The sequence below is a fragment of the Bombus huntii genome, chromosome 1, assembly GCF_024542735.1.
Source record: "Bombus huntii isolate Logan2020A chromosome 1, iyBomHunt1.1, whole genome shotgun sequence".
Lineage (NCBI taxonomy): Eukaryota > Metazoa > Arthropoda > Insecta > Hymenoptera > Apidae > Bombus > Bombus huntii.
In genome coordinates this window covers 9116369-9143427 of record NC_066238.1, presented here as the reverse complement: position 1 = coordinate 9143427, position 27059 = coordinate 9116369, and the positions used below count along the sequence as shown (strand labels likewise).

Here is a 27059-nt window from a genome sequence, read left to right as displayed (position 1 = left end):
AAAAATATTTTTCAAGATCCCAGGTTGTAACATAATAAAGGGAAGGTGTTCTAAGGGAAGGCTTGTTTCACAGAGTAGTGCAACGTTACATGCCTGAAACATGTTTTGCATACACGGCTAGCACAAGCCACTTTGTTACCGTGTTCCCTTGCAATTAAATTTCATCATATAAGCAACTTCCGCTTCTCTTTAGTTTCTAACCTTAATAAAGTCTATTAAAAGTTTCGCGAACATCGTTCACTGAACATAATGGATTGAAGATTACGTACAGTTCATTAAAAAGAAATATTTCCAATATTCATACTTGATCTTTATTTGATAATTAAACGAATTGAATAATTGATACACAAATATAATTTAATGCCTGACTTTATCACGTACATCTTGCAACCTAGCTAGGTTATTAGATTGCATAAATTGCAGTCTGATCCATACAGCTTGTTACTACTGAGGCTTAGCGTATATAAACCATTACTACTGATAGTGATCTCGGACAATGGTCAGACGTAATACGTATCTCACGTGTAATTATGTAATCTACAACCAACTGTTACACCGTGATTTCATGAAAATATTTGATTATTTATAAATAAATTACTTTATATATTGATAAACATCGTAGTTATTATACATGCATGGAAGTAATTTTCTGCTTGATAACAAATGTTTATTTTGACAGAGTTTTCTGTTTATTCACAAAAAGAGGAACACCAAGTAATGCAGGAAGATACATACGTTGTTTCATAAAACTCCATGAAAAAATTAACAATAAACTAAATAAATGTAATGAGATTAATGTTCAACGTTTGGTTACCCGTGCCGCACATTAATTAACATTCAAGTAGTTAATTTCGTTATCTGTGTTGTAGATTGCGAATACATACCGGTACATATGATGGTTATTGCTTGTGCATGTACAAGATGATTGTACTATAGATATGAAATGGAAACTGTTTAGAATTTCCGCACGGATGTTATTTACGTATCTAATATATCTCGTAAAATAAGCATCACTTATTTTATGCACACACTTCCATCTATTGTAGTTGCTTTCGAAGCACGCTTACGTGGAATCATGATAATTAAAACACCTTGCTGGAACAATCGTTATCGCGGCTTGTTCACCTTCGAAATAGTTACGAAGGAAAGACTAATAGAAAACTCTTATCGATGTAATTAGGTATATCCGTCGTGAAACCTAAATTTTCCTAGCGAACAGTGTATCACGTAGCAGTTGCGAACATGTCGAATGCAAGAATTTATTTGATAACTTTCGTAGGTAAGGGAAATTCTATAAATAGTATTATCTATTTTGTATGTAAGTGAATTATTAATTTACAAATTATGATATCGATAATTGTTGCATTAAGACAGTGTGTTTGGCCCAATTAAATGCGGACCTGTTTTTGGAATGGACGTCACCGATGATAACAAAATCCTCAGTCAACGACTTTCCTTTCGAAATCGCTATCGACGAAGCCTCCTGGATAGTATCTTCATTAAAACTTGGAACAGCGTTCGGTTGCTTTCTTTCGATATTCATAGTTGACTTTCTAGGCAGAAAAATTTCGATATTGCTTACTATTATTCCAACTTGCTTAAGTTGGTTATTAAGAATATGGAATCCATCGATTCTGGTAAATATGAAATCTGAACTTTCAGAATGTTTATTTATCAAATAATCACTATCGAATTTTTGTAACACATTTTAAAAGCATAATGAACTTGTGATATTTTTCAAACGTGATTTTTCCTATTTTTAGAATCTGTACGTGGCCAGTTTCATAGGCGGGATTGTGAGTGGCATAATTTTCACGAGTGGCTCAATATTCGTGACAGAGACCTCTCCTGCGCACATTCGCGGTGCCTTGTGCAGTTGCTTCGTATTAATGCATTATTGCAGTAATCTTTTGGGCTGTGTAGTCGGCTCATTTAGCACCGTGTACCAATATTCTTACGTGGCAATATCATTGGCAATGCTGCAATTCCTGATATTCATTTGGTGCCCTGAAACTCCTTATTATTTGCTGCGCCGAAAAAAATTCGCAGCTGCCATGGATTCTTTGATATTCTTGCGCGGTTCGGGTGACGTTGCCGAGGAAATGGATTCTATTATTAGAGCGGTCGAATCCAATCCTCGATGCAATGGGATATTGTCTTCTATCTTACACTTAATTTCTGAGTCAGGTAAATAAAATCTTCGAAAAAATCCTTGTCAACTTCAAAAATTTATAAATTTTCGTAGTATCGAACATAAAACGAACCTTGTCGCCAATTTCATAGCTTACAACGTATTAAGTATTCAACTTTTTAGGAGGAAAAGCTGCGATCTTAATCGGCGCAGGTGTAATGACGGTGCAAGCGTTCTCAAGTTCGATTATTCTTATCAGTTACGCCCAAACGATCTTCGAGAAGATCCACGACGTTCAACTGCAGGGGGTCTACACCAGCATCGTCTTAGCAACGGTGTATCTGATCTCGTATCTTATGTGCATTAGCTTGGTGGATCGTTTAGGAAGACGACCTCTAATGGTTATATCCACCATAGGCGTTTCTAGTTGCAGTTTCCTTTTGGCTGTCTACTTCTGCATGCAAGAGAACGCCGTAGATACCACGAATCTTCGGCTGTTGTCCTTCGTAGCAGTATTATTTTACACGATAAGCTGCTCTTTAGGATTGGCCAGTGTACCTTTCGTTGTTGTAAACGAAATATTTCCAATCTACGCGAAAGCAACGTGTATCAGCTTCTGTTTTTGCATAAATTTCGTATGGTCGTTTATCGCGTTGCGTGTCTGGAGTGAGATCATGTTCGAACACAATGCATATTCCCTTATCTTTTGGTTTATTTCCGGTCTGAACACGTTCAGTATCTTCTTTCTAGTGTTTTACTTTCCGGAAACGAAAAGAGAATCGTTATTGCAAATTAGGAAGAATTTTATCGAGGGAATGAAAAAGTGATTAATCAGGCCATTATTTTGGTTGAAAGGTGTAATGAGTCAATAAGCTTGAAATTTCACGATTAATTATGAGAAGATGTCGTTGTCGAAAAATAAAAATAGCATCTATTAAAAAACCACATAAATTATTTATTGAAAATGTTAGAACAACCTCTTAAAAGTCCATTTTGGAACCTATGTAAACAGGTACTGCGACATATATTGTAATTTACAGTAATATGTACATTTAAGGATACGAACAGTCTGGAAATCGCCGAGTTCATATCGAAATTTGGAATCGTACATACTTTACTTCGCAGCGGGTGAATTTCGAGCAGCGTAATCCGTAATAGAAACTAGGGAACAAGCATTGTAACTCGACAATGGTGTAGTCGAATCGATACGAAATAAATAATTTTCCAAAAATTGCATTGTAAACGAGAAAGAATGTTCTCTTTCCGCCCGAAAATACAAATTTGTCTAAAAATGTATAATACAAAAATACGATTGGTCAGCTTGATTGCACAATTTTACTCGCGTTTAATGTACATTCTGTTAAAGACACAGGGATGTTCGTTCATTTCGAAACAGTATCGGACATTGGATTAAGCTGATCGATTTCTGAAGTAGTTGGAGTATTGTTTGAAGCGCTAATCTTCAATTGGAAGATCAAAGTTCGTTATCGTGACAACAGAATCGTCACAGAATGGCGTCAATATTGATCGACAGTTGCGCAAACGTTTGTCCTTACATTCAACTCTATCGCCTCTGATTCTGCACCTGTACACTTTACGGCTTCCGCGATAACCCAAAGAACCTAGCGCGTATGGCGTACCTAGCGCAATAAATGAAATTAAGACATTAATTTTGCGCGAACGTCTTAAATTTCTTCGAATGACAGTGGAGTACATTTCGCGAGATGACGCTTCTCTTGTGACAATTTTAATTGACTTCTAACGATAATATAGCACGAAATGTAATACTATCGCAAATTTAGTAAATATATCGCAAGAAAACCAAAGAGTCCGATATGCGGGTACTATCAGTTGAAAATAACCGACAGAGCAGAGGTGGCAATCGATCAAAATGCTGATATAAAGAATAGACAATCGCGTTGAGTGAACTAGCATAGCGATGGTGTTCAACCGTCGGTTTCTTGTCTCACAGCTTAGCTTGTACTCGAGGATGTCTTTTACGAGGATAAATTATTCATTGGTGGTGTGAAACCATTCGTAAGCCGCATGAATTTCTCAGAGAGCTAAGAGAACCGGCAGTAAATGGCAAGAAAATTTTGTTGTTAGCTTTCACGTCGATGGTACAAGCAGAGTCTAAACTTCAGGTGTGTTGACTATAGCTATTTTTCTGAGACAGAAGAACCTGATCGATCGTGGCTTCCTCGAGCTTCAACGAGGTCGACGATGTCGCGTGTTCGTTCTCTGCTTCCATTTGAAGTACCAACATCGTGATTGGAACTTCTGGAACATATATACGTAGACATACATGCATAGTGAGAATGTGATGTTTCGAAATTGTCGTTGATTCGTTTAGCATGGCGACAGGAAAGCACAGATCAAGGTAAGTGATAGTTGCGACATAAAGAGAAAGTATAGAAGCACGTGTTACATACAGACGAATCTAATTAATGAAAAAGATCAAAAACATATTTTCCTAGAATCTTGTTTGAATAAGCGACAAAGTGAATTCCATCAATGTTAACTCGCACGTACAAGTGATCCCTATAATTTATTCACCACTACTCTTCACCACTACACTTCGTAAGTAACAACTCAAACTCTGTGTGTCCTAGCCTTCAACTGAAACAACCGCTCTTCTCTACGATCAATTTAAGATGGAGCAAAGCTATAAACTAGGTCGACGATATAATTATCCGTTTGAACGTTTGATAATACAATAAATTGGAAATTTCATATTGCTTGCTTCTGAAGTTAATTTGTCTCATCTATCAGGCTTGTAAATGTCACTGAAATTTTATTCTAGCATTCTAGTTTGAGTTGTTAAATTTTACATGATTTAATTTCAGAAAAAATGAAGTTAAGTTAATCTGTTTCTTTGAATACAGAATAGAAATGCAGAATGGAATGGAGGTGTGCATATGCATGTAGAAAGCGGGCGTGCACTTACCGGATTTTCCATTCTGGCTGTCGGGAGCCGTGTCAGGGAACTGGACGTGTTTCCTGGATGGTCGTGCCGTGACAGGACTTTTTTCCAAGGAGAGAGTGTTCTGACCGGTCGTAGGACTCTGCGTCGGTGTTGCAGTCGCTTTGGTTTCATTGTTGGTCGGCGCCCTTCGAGAACTCAAACAAGACGTTGCAGTCGTAGTCGGCGGCTGAATGGCATACCTCACTGCTGGAACCTTCAAAGGTCACTTCATAAGACCCATTTTATAATTGAATTTCGATGCAATCGACTTCTTTTCGAAAGATAACGAGTAAACGGAGTTTTTTCAGTTTTTCTTTGAAACTGCAGCGTGAGTGCAAGATAACTGAGTTTCGTGTACGAGAGCTGGCGCGAGAGGAGTTTAATCGAAATTGAAGATCGTCCGAGATAATCTGGTTCGTGCTAGTACGAAGGTTGCGAACGAACTTTTTGTTTTATGGTGTTTGAATTAATCTTGATTGTCGCGATTCGTATTGGGATATTTTTAAGGAAACGTTTTATTACATAGTATTTTATCGAGTGGACGAACGTATATCAGAGACGAGATTGGTGCTACCCTGAATTTTCCGGATGTCAGTCATTCTGAATGACGCTTATTCGAGCAACCTTCGCTACGAGGGATGTCGCGACGTCAAACACTGTTCGAAGAGAGCTAATAATACGAGCTCGATCTGTACACCGACGTGCATGTATAACGTCATCAATAACACAATCTACATTAATCAATGTCGGAAGATACCATCAGGTTAGCCTCTTTGCTTCGGTGTGTGATCTATTGCATATAAGTACCCCTTCATATTATCGTGATAAATAATTTTAATTCGAAGAAGCCAATATGCCATACTGCTCACAGTCTTCAATTATTTAATATCAAGCGCAATTGTTTATGATTGCTTCGGATTGTTGCGTACTATTATCGTTCTTCTATGGAGTAATAAAATATTGATCGTGCGACTTATCTGTGTTAATAACACGTCATGCGATAAAATATTTCGCAATAATCTTCTTTTTTTTTGCATTATACATTATGGTTCTTTATTTTTATTTTTACCGTGTACGACTTTATTGTGAATTAGTGGAATGCGTAAGCATTTGAGGAAACCATGTGAATAGCATGAAAAAGGAAACGACGATGATGGATAAGAATTCAGATTAAGCAACAAGAAAGTTTCTATTTGGATAATAAGATTGCCCGATATCGATGCTTTCGAGACCTTTTCACAGCCTTGGAGTACTAATTTTTTTAGAATAGCAGAATTTCCGGAATGGTGAGACATAATTGGATTTCCTTCGAAGAAGTTCTTGCTCGTTGTTCTTTATAACTTTCACTATAAACATAATGGGAACAATAATTTTGTGGACAGACACTCGTTATTTAAATGTCGTTCTGAAATATATTTATCACCGCAATCTAATAATATAGTTTAATAATAGTACCCGATTTCTCGGGACAAGAAAAAATTGTCTTGGGGTTCGTATATGAAATTCATATATCATATGTTGACTAAATAATAAACTTCAATGTTTTATCAGACGTTACTCTCGAACCTATCCATAATTTTCACGATTAGTTTCGTCGACAACAATACGCTAACTATTCGACAATACAGTTAGTACACTTAACTTTTCGTCCCTTATTCCGTTCCTCTTTCCGTTGAGAGACTCTCAGAATACTGACCCTGTATTCGTAGTCATCCGCGATGGTGCCTCGACCGGCCATATATTCTTGATACTGGGAGATCACGCACAACACGGAATATATCTGAAGTAAAGGATACGTGGGATATAGCCCATAAGCCGGCGCCTGGTCATCTGATAACGTAACACATTCTTTCTACCTATGTTTTATAATTGAAAATAAAAATCAAGGTCAGGAACGAAAAACAAAAGTCGATGCAAGTGAGGCGTATCGATGGTACATTATGCTGTTGTGCTTCAATAAAGTTGCATTATATGGAAGAAAGCGTATTTTAGAAATTAATTAAAAGCATACATGTTTTATAGATGAATGATTTTAATTAAAGAAAAAATTGGAATATCTCTGGAATGTGATTATTTTTTATACAAATTGATTCCTGAAATGTATATATACTCACGTTCAGGCAGAGGAGAAAGAAGTTCAATGTGTATAACATCACTTTCGTCGGGTCAAAAGTGGACTGAAACAAGATCGGGATAAAATTAAATTACTCGATTCGACGAACATCTTGTGAATGTAATATAATTAATGTAATATAACACTTCACAGTATATTATTTTTTCTTCTACAATTCTTCCTAACCATCATCGTAGTTCCTGTTTATGTTTATAGTTACCCTAAAGAATGCACTGTAATAACACAGATTTTGTCGAACAATTGAGGAATCGTTGCAATTCCTGAAATCGATTACAGGGAGGCAGTAAAAGGTTGATGTTTGCTATTATTCGCATCGAGTTTATGTATTGAGCGTAGACCGGCTGTAAAATGCTATTCGATTCCCTGCGGCGAGTACGTGGTAGTTAATACAAAAGCCTTTCATGAGGAGTAAATTTACATTGAACGTTGTTTGCATGCTGTGCTGTCTGACTTTTTAACAAGGAATCATATTATGTAGAAAAGACATATTTTAAAATTCTGACGTTGTAGGTACTATAAAACAAATAAGACTCTTGATTTTTCTTCATTATGAATAGGATAATAGCACCGCTGAATATAATAACATTGATCAATTTCGATTCGAATTGTTTATTGAAACAATCGGGGAATTCGCTCACAGATTCCGCAAATCGGTCATGATGCGAAGAAAATCGGAAATATCTCTGTCGATCCTTGATAGTTCACTGGAAATTTTATTGCGCTCGGATAAATTGTATCGGTGCAAAAGCAATACAATAAGAAAGAAACAAAATCGACACGTGTTTTCGGTCGAAGATAGAATGAAAACGTTTTGCGTTAGACAACGCTACTCAGTTACGACTTTTTAAACGCTAATGCCCGAATATTTGAGTTTCTGGTATGGCTATTTGTTTAATTAGATAATTACTGTTTAATTAGTGATAATCCGATTGTAATTATATTAAACTCGTAATATTGTTCGATTACATGTTAGATTATTTATAATTAACCGATTCCGCATATCAAGAAAATAAAAAATGTATACATTTTAACAGAAAAATGTACACGTTTTAATTGACAATCTTTGACCACCAAAGAAACTTCGCGAACAGATTTCGCTTTGTTTTATGTAGCACAACGTGGCTCGTAACAGAGCCACGAAATGTATCGTTAACTTAGAGGACGAGTGCATCAGTTCATAGTAGTTCGTGTAATTACGAGCGATATCTTGCATCGATGTTACCGGTTCTCGTTACCGTTTCCGATAGGGAAAAAGCCATTAAAACGGGGAACGCGTTTACGAGTAAAAAAATGCCCGACTTCTTGACTTAATAATGATATGATAATTTGATATTCGTACATGAAAGGAAGAAAGAGGAAAAGAATGAAGAATACTTTGTCGCCGTTGTTTTTGCTTTACGAGAAAAAAGCTCGACGCGCAAACAGTAAGAACGTTAATGAAGATTGCGCGTACCGGCGCAGCGTGCAATACCGTCAGATGCGCTGTTATTTCAGAATGAACTTTTGCATCTGGCCGCCTGGTGCACGGAATACACTTGGCATGCGACTCCAGTCACGTGCATTTTCCCCTGTGTATTATCGTTTACATGACTATACTCTTATATTCTCGTTTATATCGTTGCATATTTATCCGTTTCGCACATTTTCATGCATTTGTAATTCGTGTGCTTTTAGGATATATTTTGCTTCACTGTTCTACCATTCTTGTATTTCTCCTTCCAAACAGAGCGACATATGAGAACCATTTCACTGAAAAATTGAGATCTCCCCGCAATAACAGTAGGTACTTTTTAACTTGTTCTTAGAATTTTGTTTATCTTGGTATTTGTCATTATTTCGACGTCAACTTCTGTGTTTATTAACTTGGTCACGAAAGGAATTATACCTATTATTCGGCTGTTGCTTATTGATCCGATTTGAATAGGTCAATGATGTTATCACATTCCATTGTATACACGAAGTGATATAATACGATTTAACCAAGAATTGATCTTCATCACACACAGGTGGCTACAGAAATCTCAATTAAGTAGATAAGATAAGATACCGTGGTTAACGCAATTACAATACCACAGTATGCTTGATATTAACTTCGTGGAAATTCAATTATGATCGAAATTCTATTTGTGAACGTTTTTCTATCCTAAACGGGAAAATTCGATTCGCTAAATTAATTACTTTCAACTAACGTAATTTGCGAAGGGTCGGCTTCAGTTTCCAAAGATCACGATAAACAGTCATCTCGATTGACATTTTAATCAGTATTTGGCACTTTTAGAACTTGTCAGCTCAAACTCGTGAAGCGTCGTTTTCGTTCAACAAAATTCCAGTACCGATGATTAAATCAACAAAACTTTTCGACGCACTAATTGCGCGGTCGAAGTACTTCGAAATCTCTCGTATCCCCATGTCGAAAGTGTTTCATATATAGTTTATTAGTAGTTTCATGCTAGTGTTTCAGTGCATATCTTAGATAATCACCATGATATTTCGACTGGGCCAATTTATTTCAAATGTTTGCGCTTTCAAAATAAAAAAGAAAAAAATAATTGGTGAATTAAAATTATCAAATTACCAGAACTATATGTAAAAAGATTCACCTGTGCAAAGAAGGCACATCCGATTCATTAAAAACGTCCAAATGTTTTGATTTCATGAATCTAGATCAGTATTACTGTGGAGTGGATATATAAATGCAAAACACGTTGGCTATTTACGTGTAAGTATCAAAACATCATGACAGCACGACTGTTGAATAGATAGACTCTTTAACGACGTCAAAACATTTTGCATTCGTGAATTTAAAATAAATTCGTTCGAGTTCTTTAACACACTACAAACATACAGAATAATTAGTTTCGCTACTAACGTTGAAATACCACGACTAAACAAGTTTTAAATAGCCTTGTTCGTTTAAATGTGTTGTAACCTTTCAAACTCGTTGATCCAGAACATCTGCATTTCCCGAGGAAGTATTTTAAAAGCTTTCAAACGTACGAATGCATACGTAAGTTATTTGTCGTACGTTACAGCGTTACGAACCAGAAGACGCAAAGTAGGTTTTCTCTTTAAAGACATCAAAATGGGGCAGATGCGCGAATGCGCAATAAGTTGGTGCCTGAAATACATGAAAATCACGAGACAAAAGCACTCGACGCTCTCGAATCACACGGTTGAACGACAGTCTAACCCCTTTAGCACCGACTGCGGAGAAAAACGTCGCAGCTGTGGGAAACGTACCCATGAAACGACGAAAGAGCGACAGAGGAAGAGTAAAGGAGAAAAGTCTGAAAGAGAGTTTGGATTGCTGCCCGGTAAACAGTTCATGTTCTTTTCTTATGTCATACTACGAATTCTTCGAGACAAAAAGCGCCGGACAACGGTAATTGCGTGGCTGTGTGCCGTATGAGGAAGTGCTCGATATAATCCACGAATTGCATTAAATGTCTTCACTTGTGTGCCCGTTCGAAACTCGCTGTATAAAAGTTGTAAGCTGTCGAGGGATACAATTTTAAAAATAGGCGAAAGTTTCTTATGGGCGAGTAAAGAACTTTGAGTAAAAAACGAACAAAGTTTCCCAGAGACGTACGGACCATGATTTTATCGATCGATTCGGATATCGGGCTTGTTGGGGACAGATTAGAGAGTAGTTGAACCGATTCTTCGAAAGTTCAACTTGGTTGTTAAAAAACATGCCAGAGTCGAGATTCTATGATGTAATGCGAGTTCGCTTGGGTTCGGTCCAAAATTTCTTGTTCCAATGAAGCGACTGGATAGAACGAACCTTTTTTCTCCGAATGAAAGAGCGCTTTTTTCATATTCAACGTTCCAATGTTTGAAGAAGGTCTCATTACCCAGAGGTCGTAACTTAAAAGCGTGAACCTAAAAATGAAGCTTCCGAAACTGGGTCGAAGAATTCGTAATCGAAAGCTTCTGCGAAGAATCGCATCGGCAAATTGCGGGTTAGCGAAGCGCGAGAATGCTTACCCGTGCTTTCGAAATATGATCTCTTTTGAAATTACATTTTTAGTTTTTATTCCTAATCGTGCTGCCTCCCGTGAGAGACCTCCCGTGGTTTGTGTTTTGTTCGGCGAAAGAAACATCGACGTATCATTCTTTTGGATAGATGTTCTCACCGACTGACGCAAGCCCGCAATTATCACAGGCGTATTCTCTTTCCACGAAAACCAGAAATCATATGGTTTGTTCTCACGAAAAGAGGAAAAAATATCGTAGATGGACCAAACGAAAATATTATAGAAATTTCGTCACGACTTTCACTGCTAGATCCATTTCTTTTATATGAAACACGTAATGAGTTTTTTCAGGCGATTTATTTTGTAAATGTACGTAATATATCGAGTATTTTTAGAAATTCCGATATTTTTTATACATATTTTATTCTAATATAAAATCATCTAAAGTTATTTTCTTAGTATATCTAAAGAAAATTGTACTTACCGCAGCGATGAACAGGTACAGGGAATGTCCCACATCGATAAAACAAATCGTGACGATGACGATGATCCAGGGTATGAGAAAGACACGTTGATCCTAAAAGACGTCGATCAAAAGTGAACACAGATGAATGGAAAAGAAGAAGGCTGGTTTCGAGGGAGTAGTTTCATAGTCCCTCTTTAACTTTAATATCTTTTTTCCCCCTTGTTTATCTGGCGTCCTCTGGAAACATTCGATCCGACTCGTTGCATCTCGCCAAGGTAAAACGAGGAACACTGTCGAAGTAAAGTCTACTCAGAGGGTTAAGAGTTTAGACGAGCTCTCGACGGAAAAGGGTGGAAAGTTTCTCTACCATGGAGTAGGAAGACAATTGTGTCGTCTTTTCTTAGAGTCGCGAGTTGTTACGTTAGACTAAAGAAACGGTGCAATTATGCACAAGGCCGTAATAATTTACCGCTGTTACGCTTATGGACTTAACTCCATTGCAAAGCCTTGAAACGACTATTATCTAAGTCATTTCTTCTCATTTTACAAAATAATCGATGTATATTTTAGGGCGAAGCTTTCTGAAATTTAGTAAATTTTCTTATGCTTCGTTATTAATCCTTTGACGCATACTTACATCATGCTATAAAAATTCATAATATTAGATCTTTTGGTTAATTTTTAGCGGAAAGTGAAAATTCATTCTATTCCTCAATTTATTATGCTGCAATGCTATCGTCTGATTTGTCATTAAATGTAATTTGATATTTCGTACGAAGACAAAGGAGATCTTAAATGTTGATAAGTACTAGACGAAACAATGACTTGCAAAGAAGGTTCGAGTATTGAGAAACATTGAGTATCGTTTTAGAAGCCAAACGAGCTACTTTTGTGGCTCCTTTTATAAACTCCCGTAAAAATGCAGCACGTGAGACAGCACTATGCTTACGTAAACTCACAGAGAAACAATTTTCCGTCTTCAACTGTATTCCCGAAACCAGGCTGCTTTGAAATGCGATTCAAACAGACTAAACCTCGTTTGAAGTTTCGTTACGTTTGCCAGCATATTTAAGCCTGCGAATATCTTGTGCGAAAAAAACTGATTTGCATATCAATATACAACATATATTTTGAGTACGGTGGTTTATAATTGAAAATGTGTATTCTCATGTGAGTTTTTGTTATAGAACACACGTCAGCTCGTATCATTTTTTTCGTAGCATGCGTACACACAGGAACGAACAAACGTACTATAATTTGTTTCAGAGTATTCTATATCTAAAAACTGCGTTACCCATTGCGAGGATGTTAAAATATAAAAAATTCTAAAAGTGTGTTGTTTCGATAGACCTCGCAAAAAAAAAAAAAAATACAAAAATATTAATGTTTTCGTAGAATATGTGTTTTTAGAGAACACAATAGATTGTGGGTATCTCATACGTGTACACACTTGTTTTTGGAAATTCCAACTAAAATATCGTGATACGCAACGTGTTAAAAATGATGGATGCCGGATGACAAATAGCCGAGCGAAGAGGGTGAAACCGTGAAACCCTGAATTCGAGATCTTGGCGAAATGTGGCCATGGTTATTCATCGCCGGTTACTATCACGAAATAAACGCGGTAGTTTTGCCACAGAATGATTAATGGACGTGTAGATCGATACGAAGAAGAAATGTCAAGTCGACTCTGTGAATTTAGTGTCGGGAATCGCGAATTTGGATCTATCAATAATTTTTCTCGACATCGATAAGGCAAACAACAGCCTCTTTTTAATAAATATCTCAATTACAGCCAAGTAATTACAAAATTAAGCGACGGATAGGAACCATATAAGGTATCTGTTAAATTCATTTACCTCTTTTTTCGTATACAAAGACGATATTGAATCTTGTTTAGCAATATAAATATAATTTATTTTCTCTAAACTCAACTTCTAAATAGGTAGAATTAAAAAAGCATGTTTCAAATTTCCAGATGTTATTTTCAACTTTCATGCATTTAACTTAATGACTGCAGAGAATTGTTTGTAAGACGTATCGAACTTCAAAAATATTACAGGATCTTTAAACTACCAAGTAAGATAAGTTGAATTTATTACATAGAAAGAGAGAGAGAGAGAGAAAGGAAGAGAAAATAAAAGATAAGAAATGTTTTAACAAGATATAGATTTCATTTATATTTTATAAGTTCGCTGTAATTCAAATAAAGCGAGTTTCTATTGATGATAGAGAAGAACAATAAATATTTCTTGTAAAAGGAAATACTACCAAGGAGACGAATCTTTTTCCTCTCTTTATTGTTGTCCTCGATGGACGTGTAGACACGAACGAAGGGGCACTTCAAACCGATCACGTTGTGCTTGTGTTTTACGTAAGAGAACTGTTCGCAACGTGAGTGATAGTCGTGTCGATTGCATGCGAAAAGTGTCGATAAATCAGCGTCGTGACGAAAATTGATATTTCTACTCGGGTTTACGGACGTTTTTCCATGTTCAAAGGAGCATTCACTTGGTGAACGTGTACGATTCTGACGACTGATGGATGCGCCATCGAGGCAACATCGAGATTAACTCGCCAAGCTTAATTGCGTTAACGTATCACGGATTCGACGGAATCCACTTTGAAAAGTTAGTCTCTCTCCGGGGTTAACAGAAGTGTTTCATCGCTGCTCTGTAAATCCCTTGCTAATGTTCACCACGGATTGGTTTCTAAGTTTCATGCGCGCTGATGTGGCAACAAAGTAACCGAGCTGCGTGAAATCCTTCGAAAGTACAAGTAAAGTAACCTGCTTTTTCTCTACTTATATTTTCTTCGACAGAATCCCCGAGGTATAGATCGTTCACAAGCTTGGTAAAAGTTTTTCAAAGACCGCAAAGTTTGTGAGGCGTTAATGACGTCCATTTTTCAGCATGAAAGTGTAATTAAATATGGTATCTTACTTTGTGTAAAAAAAAGATTTAAGAAAGCTTTAAAAGTATAAGTAATTTGATCTTGTTTCTGCGATAATCTATGAAGAGGTCATTACGTGCAAAATGAGCTTGTTGAATTGTACTTATTACCTATGATACGACGTTTCTTATCTAATCAATTATTAAGGTATTAGTTCAAGAGGTACGTAACGAGCTATTTGTCCGTTGTGAACGATCAGTGAAAGATGTTAAGGATGTTTCATCGAATTATTTCTATGAATATTTAACGAAGAAACGTTCGATTTTGTATGACGTCTTGTTTTGAAAGATAGGTAACGAAAATTCAATTGCGGGGCAAAACTGCGGAAGGAATTTCGCGGTTGGTTGATGCCAGCCCGGGGATGTTGTCTTATCTCGCTCGTAAATTTTCTGTACCCTCGTTGACTAGATACTACGTCAAGTATCTCTCCTCTGTCCTTCCCCTTCCTGATTTCAAGGGTTGTTATAACGAATGTTTTGAAATAACTATACACTTTAATTACCCTTGTCCTTTGTATTTCTTTCTCATAAATGACACGTTTCTATCATTTTGTAGGCGACAATGCGTAAATTATAACCATAATCTTAAAAATATGTTGTTCTTATTATTGCTTTTCGTATTTGTCGCTTCCTAAATTAAATACGAATACCAAAAAAAAAAAAAAAAAAACCGTGTACGAATGTGTGTAAAATGCAGGAACGAAATAGAAAAGGATTTCGGCATCGAGAGATATTTCTGAAAACGATATTTTTCTCGATTCGACAAGCTGGAACTTCATTTCCGATTTGCCTTGATCCTTTCGTATCAGGAGATTCGTGCTTCTACTTTCTCCAAGATGATGATAAAAATTGCATCGCTCTGCCTTGAAGGTCGGGTTTGTCTGTCATTTGAGATGAACTAATAGAGATCGATATATACAAGATCGATACGAGGGCGATAAGACGATTGAAGGACAAAATCCCAGCTACACACTGAGTGCACTGAGACTTGCATTTTCTTAAAAAGTAAAAAAAGAAAATGGAAGATTATGTAGAAACGAATTCCTTGGTTAATAAACTCATTTGTGTAATTTATAGTGTGAAATTAATTTGAAATTAATTCGAACGTTAGTTTCCGAAGTTGTTGTAATCTAAAAATCAAAATGCGTCACCTTATAGTGGGTGACAGAAGTAAAGCGTCCGTGCCGAAAGTAATTTCAATTTATCGAAAATTATTCAGATTTATTTCCACAGGTGCTGCTTTAAATTCAATCCCCGGCTCCCCCTTTCTTTCTTATAATCGATTTTAGGAAAAACAATTTCCAACTACCCGCGTTTCTCCATCTGCGACTAAATCTGATACAAGAGGATCGGAAATCCCGCACTTTTCCCTTAGTCGCGTTTTTATTTCCGTGATTTCTTTCCACTTACGTTATCGCGGTATCCTCTTTTGATGTTAGACATAACGATCTAGGGATCGCGCGCAATTCTACATTTTTGAATGCGGAGTTAATCTTATCCCTGCTAACAATTTCCATTTCGCGCAAGAATCACGTGCCACGGGAATGAATACTACGGTTTAATACTGGTGTGCGTGCAAAATACATCTTTCCAGTGTAAAATTAGGCGAATGAAATACTGGAGAAACACGAAACTGGTAGATTCTAGAAATTTAATTAAACAGAGTCATTTGTATCTAAGAATAATCGATTTTGTAAGAATGATATAAACGAAAAAAAAAGTATTTACTTATTGTTTGGTAATCTTTTCTGAATAACTTACTAATTAATTATATATTTAAGAGATTATAATAAATTGATATTATATTCCATTTCAAGTCTAAGTTTGGGACGATGGAATTTTCAAATTATACGAAACAGTATTCATCGAGCTTCTTTGATAAAGCAGGGTTCTCTATAGGTACCAAACATGTACGTGCGTACATATGTTCGAAATGTTGTACGACTATATGGCCTATACACCACTGTCGCTAGCGATGCTAATTTGCTTCAACCAGTGACCACCCAAGAAACTCGTCGATATTTCAATATGAATTTCCTCCATTTGAAGTAAAATGCTACATTGAGGTTTAGTATTAATATGTAAGTTTGTTATTAAATATGTTCTAAATCGAATATCCAGAAATATATTTTTATTTTCTATTTTCTTATAAAAGTTAATTAAAACGAATGTACGATCTCTTTTACGGTTCATATGTTACTTTGAAATAAATTTTTCACTCTTAATCTTCCTGTTTGAAATGTGCTTTGCAAATGACATTATCCGGAGCTTTAATCCGAACTTCTACTTAAGCTTTACCGCGAATTTAAACCGACAAGGAACTTTGAACTTCTCTGATTCAAAAGAACGCGATGTGCATCGGGAAATTTCAGACAATATCTGTCGTAAAGAAATCTAAACGACGAGGGCTTTACAACTGTCGTTCTAAATTCATCTGTCTACAATTTAACTGCAAATCTTTCAACGAACGAGAGCTCGACAAAAGTTTTCATTCAAAGTGAAAATGCATATTTACGTTACAATATGTTACAGTACGTACAACACATACAATACGTTGTGGCACAAAATGCGATGGGATTGTGTTAAAGCGTTATGTTTGGAGCATCTTACCTTACAGAGGCCATAGAGCAGCAGGATACTGCAAATCACACCGCAGCACGAGCATATAAGTAGCGTCACGTTAAACCGCACTGTCGCTGAAGGAATAGAATCATGTTAAACGTGAGATCTCGTTGTTTTCAATTTGCAATTCGAGAATAATTTCAGGCAATTACGCGTGATGAATTCGGTTGTACCACTTAGTGACTTATATTACGGGAATAGAATTGGAGAATTCTCTCCCGGTGCATCTACCGTGAGCATTGTTGTTACAGCCAAATACTCACTAGGAGATATGGTGTCTGGTTCTAGGAAGCTGGTGGATTCGGGTAACGAACGATTCCCCCGCAGATATTGACTCTCCCCCTGGAGCACTTTACCCGTGGTTAGCGCCAATACGGTAAAGTAAATCTGAAACAGAACAAATAACGGCCGAACCATTCGTCATGAATTATTCTGATTACGAGTTTACCGAGAAAGGTACATTGGTTGAAACAACTTGGGGATCGAGCTCCTCAGGAATACCGAAGCGCTAATTGAATATCGGAAATGAAACAGATATTGTGTACTTAATGTAGTAATATCGGTATCGGGTATTTAATCTTCTTTTTATCCAGCGTTAAGTAATTATACGATGTCATTTTAACTTCCACTCGCCTCGTGCTTGAAACTGTTACTATTTTACTATCGAGAATCAGTTCGTTTGAGTTCCTACTCGTTCAAAGTAAAAGTTCGGTATCGTGTTCTGTCTCTGGCCAAATATCAAATCGTGGTTTATCTTTGACTTCATTAATTAATTAGCCTAAATCCGTTGAAATTTCTGTGTAACGTGTAAAGGTACGTAAAACGTCATTTAGTGCGTTCAATTGGCGTTAACTTTTCAAAAATTATCTATCTCTAATTACGTTTTGATCGAAAATTGAATTTGAAATTTTTTCCACGAAAAGGGGTAAGTTTTGTTCGAGGATTGCCTTTCTTTCTGCTCCATCCACTTCAGTCGGATTGCAATCGGATCCTTGTCGATTGATCCACTTTTGTTCCTTTACTTTTTATGCTCGAACCTCCTCCATGGAAACAGGGTATTGTTTTGAAATTGGAATCTTCAACTCTTCAGATTGCATCCCTCACGAGTATCCACTTCATAATACAGAACAAAATATTTATAACTTTATGATCCCAAGATCTTACGTCCCCATATTGTGCCTGATTTATCTCACATATTTCGTATATTTCGTACATTAATAACACGAACATAAGTTACATAACACGGCTCTAAGTCCCTTTTACATTTTGTAGTTTAATCATCTCAGACCTCGAAACTCATTTTCAGCCTTAATTAGTCCATTTCATAAATCCGTGCTCATAAGCACGCAACTTACACGTTCTTTGATAGAACTTACGTAATTCTCTTAGAAAGTAAGAATACAAACATTACTTCACCTCGTTAAATCGATGTGTTCGCTATAGTTGTATTAAAACAACAGGTAAACAAAGTTTCGCCGCAATCCAACGTCTTTAGGGCACGATAAAAAATGTAGCCATCGATCAACATTCCCAATGACTTTTGTTCGATATCTACGCTCTCGAGGGAAGAAAAGTCGCTTTCATTTAAAAAGCACGACTTTACTAAATGTACTTCGGTATTTCGCGCATTTGTCAACATTTATCATTCGTTGGTCGATTTGACGCGCGTTATGAATCTTGCGTTGGTACGCGTATATACGCGTGGTACACAGGCACGAACCAGCTGAAAAGGATGAGTAAGTGGTAAAAGGCGTGCTTCTTGAAGGGTGCGTCGCGTCACTCTTCTCTGTTCTCCGGACGAACGATCGATCCAACGTGACAGAGGTTATTGAAATTGCTTTCCCCCTCTCATTGTCTCTTGTTGGGTAGTTTCGCCGTCCTTGGACCAATTTTGTCATTTTTTACGCTTCTAACGTGTTGTCAAGTTTGCGAACGTCTAAAAACGTGCAAAGAAAGCGTTCGGTCGCGTTTCTTTGATCTTGTACAGTTGCGTGCTTCACACTTCGACAACCTAACTGTACGTAGGTTCTGTCCTAATTTAGAAATAATAATTTCTAGAAATTTTACCTTACATACATGATTTACTTTTGTTAAAAATATGCCAGCTGTATTGCATGTAAAATTACATAAGAATATTACGATATATTTTAAGCGCCTCGTAGAATTCCATGTTTAATGAAAACACGTGTTACGAGCTTACGTAAAACTTGGCGTAGTTCGTGACATAAAGGATCGCTTTCAATGACACGGACAGAGTCGCTTATTCTGGTACGTTCAAAACACGTTCGGCTTAATTCAACTATAAGCGGATGATAATATAAAATGGCAACTAAACATCATCAACTAACGGGCGAACTCTATGGTCCAGAATTAATGAAGGTTAAACCAACGACGTCTAGTAAGATCTTCTGCCCCCTTTCTGTATGTAATAGCAAATGGAAAGGAGATTATCATTCATGGTACTAAAGATAAAAGCACCCTTTCAGTATTTCACCATTAAAGCTAAACATATGAAACGTCATTTATTCGTACCCTGATGCAGAGATGAATTACCGCATTCGTATTTCCATCCTCGTATCCCGTATGACGGTATTTGCATTTTTCAGGTTTCGATCGATACAAATCGGGCATACAAAAAATTTTCATGTCAAAATGAAAAAAGAAATATAAAACGGTACTGACGTTTTGGTAGCGTAACAAATAATCGATTAGGGCAAGAATGCGTAGAATATTTGTTCTATTGTATCCGATGTTATATCCTGCGAAAAACATAGAACTTGATATATAAATGTTTTCGACAATTCATCAAAGATATTTTTATTTCTATTTTACTCCGTGTTATTAAAAATACAACTGGAAACGCTGTTCTACGATATTTCCTTGTATCGCGAAATAAACTGTAATCAAAGCAATATCCATGGAACCGCGCTCCTCCCATCGAATTCAATAAGCCATCGAAACTGGAGCTATACTCGTCATTCGAGAGGAAATAGGGAGCGAAGCTGGTGTAAAAAAGACGATCTACGAGGAGCTGATAGCCCATTTGAAAGGACGAGAGGTGAATTGTTGGCTTTTCTACTAGGACCGACCGATATGACTTTTTAGCTAGAGGAACTTGATAGAGAATTTCTATAACGATACAAGTATAACGATATTGGATGTCGAATATAAGTGGTATCCGTGAGAGTTCGAATTTTTTATTCCCTCTATTTTCTATACACATGCAATAACTTGCTTCTAAAATTCGGAACTTAAGAACATCGTGTTGTTTTTCTGGAAATATTAGTCTGCTTTTTTATCCTACTCTATTTTCTCCTAACATTTTTGTTTCCTTTTCGTTAAATGCTATCGAGAGATAGGGAAATAGAGATTTTGCGCTATGACGCAAATGCAGGAACAGCTTCTCTCGGAGATAGGTGAAATTCTTTTCTTTCCGCAGTTGATATTTCTTCTAAGAAAATTGTCTTCGCTATTTTTGACAGAAATATTATTATTAGAAATGATACAATTCAAATTTATCACAATAATCTATCTATGAATAGAAAATTAATTTGTACCAGTAAAAGGATGTTTTTTTGATAATGCTTCGTGTAATCAAAATACCTGATCGTCCAAATTTCGTATTTCTCGCCTCCGATTCTATTAAATTCCGATCTTAATTAATTTAACATAACTTTAATCACTCTACAAACGCAACAATATTAAATTACCAATCAGGGAAAGTGTCAGATCTCGCGGTTGTTGTACGAATTAAAACGACCATGTGATTTGCTGTGTTTCAATTAAATCGTGCCGTTTATACGTTGAAGCGTCTGATTACTCGATACTTTAATCCCTTTTGCACGTTACTTTGGATGATACTTTAATCCCCAGGCTCGATACAATTTATAATTAAACAGACATTAAACTCTCTATATGCCTTTTAAAATATCCATAAGTATCACGAATGCAAAAGCCTTTTGTTGTTCGTTAACAATTGAACACCACAGAGAAATTTGCGAATTTTTTTGTTCAAGATTATGCTTAAAATCCCTTTTACTCCTAGTCGGATCACGCTTCGTGCAGTATGAAATTCTCTAGAATAATAATAGAAAATCTCTCGAATAGTATTTGAGGTGGGTATTAACGCTTGTATAACGCGTGATTCTTGTTGTTCCAGAAACGTTTCATAGAAATGGATTAGTACATGTAAAAATATCAGAGTAGATAAATTTGCATCTTTGTGAAGACATTTTCGACAATGATACGTAGAAACGTCTGGGGTGGATCAAAGTTATAATGGAATGTTACCCGTAGTTATTCTGGATCAAGTTAGATAACTTTCTAGACACGGTACATGTTTCATTAAAAGTGAAGCTCTTCGGTTTGAGTTAATTATTCTATTACGAACTCTTGCAAAAACTCTTAATTCAAGAAATTTTCATTCTTGACCAGCAGAGTGAAAGGAAGCTCGAAAGCAAATTTTAATTTACTTAGGTAGGTACATTTATTGCCTGGCGTTTATGATTTATGGAGAAGTTCCCTCTTCCCTTAAAAATATTTCATCTTTCTTTTCATAAGTTTATACGAATTGGTCAAGAAAATAACAAATATTATGCGTAGTGTCACGTCATAATTACTTAATGTATTCGAAGTTAGTGTATCTCACAAGTTTGACTTAACTGAAATAAATTGCACTTTGCAACCTGATCCACGCAACGTCGGACATCGGGTTCCTTCATCAAAACTTTTTTAATTCTTATCTCCCTTTTTCTCTCCCCCTCCTTCCCATTCGAAACTTCAACCCCGTAACAAAAAAATGTCAAGTAATAAAGGTTCAAAGGAGCTTCTTTTTCCTGGTATTCCGCTGCAATCCAGTCGATTTGGTCACGTCTTTATGAGGCATCAAATATTGCCGATACAGCTGTTCCACCCTCTTCCCGTAATTCCAGTCTAAATTAAATTTCGTTACTCGATATCTTCCATTTCATTTTAAAATCGACGAGGTCGTCGCGTGAGTTTAATTCGTTCGTTATTCCGGGAATTATCGTACGTTTAGATAAAACTACTAATTCTCCTTTAAAATCTTTTAATTTTTTTTTTATATTTTATCATATCTTTTCTTCAGGGAATGTGTTGCTAATTGGGTGTTTTTAAAACTTTGTACAATCACACGAAAAGCCATAATATTTTTCTATTGTAGTCGTGTGTATTCAGCATTTATCTTTCGTTTACTTTTCCACGTAGATTCTATCGAAATTTGATCAGCGAACTAGGGCAACTGAATTTTCGTCCTCTTCCAGAGGAACGAAAAATTTGCAATTAAACTTATTCGCCACATGTCTTAATTTAAATCGATTCGGTATGCGACCTCGCTACTTGATGTCGTGATTAAGAATACATCGACCTCTATATTTCCTATCACGACACAATAGAAAATAAATAGTAGCTGGTATGGTCCTTCTATGTTGCACGGGTCAATGTAAATGTAGCCCGGGAAATATAAATTTATTATATTCATTTTTATCAGATATAGGTACGTATACACATATATTTTTTTTATCGGAAAGTTTGACGATAAATGTACATATTTGAAGCTATCTGACGTAGAAGGCAATATCGTAAATATATGATGTCGAAGGTGTTAAAACTAGCCCGACAGGGACATATGGGTTCGAAATTTCAAGAAGTTAATTCTATTTCAAGCCACTCGAAGCAATTAATTCTGTTGCCGAGTTACGCCTGTCGTATGTGTGAGAAACTTCCCGATATAGGATACCTTTAATTTAATCCGATCGATGGAAACTATATTTATATCCATTCGAAGCTATAATTAGGTATACCGAAACACCGAGTTCGGTGTTCGTGTGTTGTTTGTAAAAAATAAAATTTATAAAGTTATCTTCTTTGAAATAAAGTTGCGAATTCTGAAAGGATGTATTGTTATTGAAATTTCGGTGATATTTATGAGTTTAATAAAGGGAAATCATGGAGGTATGTTCCTCGATGCATTGTCTATCTAAATGAAGTTAGTAAAATCTGAATGCATGTCAAAGCTTTTTATCGTGAACTCTACGTCGAATACGAGCCTTGCAAGCTTAGACGAATCACTGTAGCAGAATGGTGAACTATTAATTTTGTACACAGTGTGATATATAAGTTTACCTGTTATAAATTGTGTACTCATTATCAGCGTTAAACTGATAATGTTTCAGATAGGCATTAAAAGTAATGTATACTGCTACGAAACGTTTGCAAATTAATTTCGAATAAATAATTATTATAATTTTTTATTACGCAAAATTAATTAAATTTTTCACTATTTGCACAAAGATTGAAAATTCATATTCAATCGAGAAAATTCAACGAATAATTTACCTAGTTTTCCAAAATCCAATCTTTCGAATCACGCTTCGCGCCCGTAAACTACAGTGAATGAATTTCCAAAATTTTGGTTCAAGTCAAATTCGCGTTGAACGTTATTGATTTTCTGTCATGTTTTGCAGACTGTGAAAGAACCTTTAATCTTTTAATTATTTCCACAGAATTGAAACATTTCAATTGTAAATTTTACGAACCTAATTAAAGAATTTCAATGCGATTGGCAATTAACTGGTCACTGTTTTAAATGTATTTCGTAAGAATGAGAAATGTTCGGTAGTGTTTCTATGTTTGATTCTTTCGAGGATGATTCGTGACTAGAGCATGTAACGTTTAGGCAATAATAGAAATAGGCGTCTGTCTACTTTTTACGATCTTCTGCGTAAGTGCTTACAAGCATGCAATACACTTTATTACGGTACACTTGTTTACAATTATTTACGATTCGTCCAAGCAATAAAATACATTAATTCTAACGAATGCATATATTTTTCTGTTATTAGGTACTATATTTATGACAGTAAAAATAAAACGAATCAGAAATGTCCTGGTTATTAACATTTTTCTTCTTCTTCTTTAATTTTTTGTTGATTAAAATATATGTATTTTATTAGAGCGGAAAACGCTAGGAAAGGAACAAATCTTGCTCGTTTTACCATTGCGCATTTATACATTTTCTTTCAATTAATGCAGCAGCTTGATACGGTTTAATAAATTTCTTGTTACTACTATATAGGGCAAAGCTTTTACATTTTAGCCTAAATACATTAGAAACATAACTACAATAATTCCTCGTTTAATTATATTTAATTTTCCCCTTGCATACGGTAGAAAACTTTGGACTTTTACCTATTTATTTCCTTTGAAAGGAAGCTGGGTTCCTTTCCTGAGATTGTAATTGAATGTTTTTCCGCTACCACTGCATATTTTTAATGAAATGATGCTTGATGGGTACGAATTTTTGAAAACGTATATCCTTGTTATACACTACTTTGACTACTTAAGGAAAATTGCGTTTAAATGAGAAAATATGAGGAAACAAACAAATAAGTAATTAAAAATTGCTACTTATATTTAATGTAATGCTTTCATTTAACAATTTCATTTCAAGCAATTAATACTTTTTTGTAGTCCCCATTGTTCAAATTTGAAAGATAGACGAGTTTCAATTGTATATTACAACAACAGACAACAACAACAGATAAATTGTATCAATTGTGTGTGTTAATGCAACCGTAAATGTATCATTTGTCGTAATGAGTCCTTATTATGAAGGAAAAAATATTTTATTGCCGCGATAAGAGTATAAATCCTCGAAATACGTTTACTCTTTTCACTGTGCACGCCAATATATCGTACTTACTTGTTTACATTTTTTTTAATACCGTGTATTACATACTGGCAATAAAACACGTACTTTTATCGCGTGTACGTACCAGCGTTTATCATGCTACTGTTTCACGATCAAATATTTACATTTCGATTGCTCTCTCAGTTGACAACGTAGTTACGTTTTCAACGAAAATATGTCACGTTTATGGTATTGTATATTTTGCCTCTAAATACATATTGCTTGAGAAACATTATCTTGAAAAAATGTAGACAACTTGTCAATAAGAAAGATATCTAGGGAATGTTTCGGGTAGGATAAGATAGGAATAATAATACGATACTTACTCCGGAATAAATAGCACAGGCGAAGCTACCCCTCCTGACTGAACGCCAACAGCAACAGGATTGCATGATAGCCATGCTTTAAACGCGTGAGTGATCGCACATTACACATACATCCAATAGAAAAATTATTTCGTGACACGTAAACTGGCGTCTGCTACATGATCATATATATAACTCATGCTGTACGGAAATAGCAAGACGCAAAAGAAGTGAGCAACGACACCAAAACATTGTTGTTCGATCGTAAGGACCGGCACGTGTGGTAGTTCGACTCTCACTGCCGGCCTTTACGATGTTCGCGGCGCGAAAACTCCAGCAGGCGCATGCGCACTCGCCGTCGTCGGTCAGTTTGTACTTTTTCAGCTGAATAACGTGCTTCGTATTAGTTGACACTAGCTGAATAACATGCTTCGTATTAGTTGACACACATAGAATTACGTATAGCAGGCACAGCGTTGTACTCACGTAGAAAGCACGTAGATGAGATCATACTCTCATGGGACATGCATAGAAATTTATATGTATAGAAATTCTGAATGCTAATGGAAAAAGTTAACCCCTGAGATACGAAATTCAACAGCATTCGAATTCGTCGAATCACTTGCTAGAGTAAACAGAGATTGATTTTAAATCAGGGACTCCAGTGTATGAGGTGTAATGGATGGAAACTATCGTATGGTTAAAAAGATAGTTGTTCGGACAAGATGTAATATTTTAAGGGAACTCGAAAATAAAACGTACATTTTGTGTAACTTGTGATAAAAAGTTTTTAGTGAAAAACAACATTTTTATGATATATGGACTTTGATTTCTTTTTAAGACAAATGTAAATTTGCTTCGATAATCATAAACTTTCACGAATGATCTTACCGTTTCGCTAGTGCGGAGATAAAGTTGTGATTTCCTTTTCTTGTTGCATGACAAGAAATTTTTCGCGAATTTGCCCTCTAAAAAATGGGTTTCCGTGACAAGGTCGGCATTTCGCTCAAGCGGACGAAGGAAACGATCGGCCGTTTCGCGAGCCTCCTTACATTTTATGCCAAGCTCAACTGCATTCCGCCTTATGCATATTTAATCAACTCGGTTTCCAGCGTTTTGTGTATTTTAACATTCGGCATTTCTAACCGGTAGTTTGGACAAATTAAAAATGAATTACTCTGTCTGAACGTATCCTGAACTACTTTTACCTCCCACACTTTCTTTCCGTTTCAGAATTCAGAATTCATACCTACTGGTGATCCCTTTTAAAGTCACTAACAGCGGTTAATGATATTCTGGATCATCCAACATTTATAGGACAACGCTCATAACGTTTAGAGTTTCGCTCCCGTACCTTCCACAATTACAATGGATGAAGAAGGTTCCGAGGTTTTCGCTGCTCTGTATAAATCAGGACACCTGTAGACAACAGAACCTATTTCGTAGAATTTATATCGCGAACATTGACGTAGAGGAGAATTCGTTTTCACGAAGAAAGGTTATCTCACCGTAGACAATAGTGTTCTCCATCGCATAGACGTGTGAACGCGGTATAAATTGCGGTACTGGTAGCAGTGCGAGCGAAAAGTGGCGACATGGATACGACGAGAATAAAATACGAGAATAGAATGCTTAATTTTACATTTAATGCATTTTATCTTATTAAACACCATTTCCTTCTTCCCATTTAACTTTATGATTAATTAAAATGCGCATTAATAAATGCAATTTTCGCCCATTATTCAAACTTCGCATTAACTGTAAATTTTTCATCGGAATAATTGTACCAGTAATTGT

The 27059-nt window shown here is 36.1% G+C and overlaps 2 protein-coding genes across 5 annotated transcripts; one reads left to right on the top strand and one right to left on the bottom strand.

The window, feature by feature from the left end:
• The first annotated feature begins 8 nt into the window (after nucleotides 1-8).
• Nucleotides 9-3541, top strand: LOC126867228 (facilitated trehalose transporter Tret1-like). Of its 2 annotated transcripts, none has more exons than XM_050621469.1 (4): nucleotides 9-1279; nucleotides 1375-1637; nucleotides 1764-2187; nucleotides 2315-3541. In XM_050621469.1, exons 1-4 carry the CDS (start codon nucleotides 1243-1245, stop codon nucleotides 2956-2958), a joined length of 1368 nt encoding a protein of 455 aa, XP_050477426.1. In that variant the 5' UTR covers nucleotides 9-1242; the 3' UTR covers nucleotides 2959-3541. The 2 variants fall into 2 exon arrangements, with proteins under 2 accessions (XP_050477426.1, XP_050477431.1); XM_050621474.1 differs by having other exon boundaries at nucleotides 1371-1637.
• Nucleotides 3066-25578, bottom strand: LOC126867264 (uncharacterized). 3 transcript variants are annotated; one of them, XM_050621538.1, is made up of 8 exons: nucleotides 25284-25578; nucleotides 17510-17633; nucleotides 17235-17320; nucleotides 11692-11784; nucleotides 7211-7273; nucleotides 6739-6876; nucleotides 5079-5310; nucleotides 3066-4411 (listed from the first exon to the last, which is right to left on the bottom strand). In XM_050621538.1, exons 1-8 carry the CDS (start codon nucleotides 25356-25358, stop codon nucleotides 4272-4274), a joined length of 951 nt encoding a protein of 316 aa, XP_050477495.1. In that variant the 5' UTR covers nucleotides 25359-25578; the 3' UTR covers nucleotides 3066-4271. The 3 variants fall into 3 exon arrangements, with proteins under 3 accessions (XP_050477495.1, XP_050477502.1, XP_050477511.1); XM_050621545.1 differs by having other exon boundaries at nucleotides 6793-6876; XM_050621554.1 differs by lacking the exon at nucleotides 11692-11784.
• Between the last annotated feature and the right edge of the window lie 1481 nt (nucleotides 25579-27059).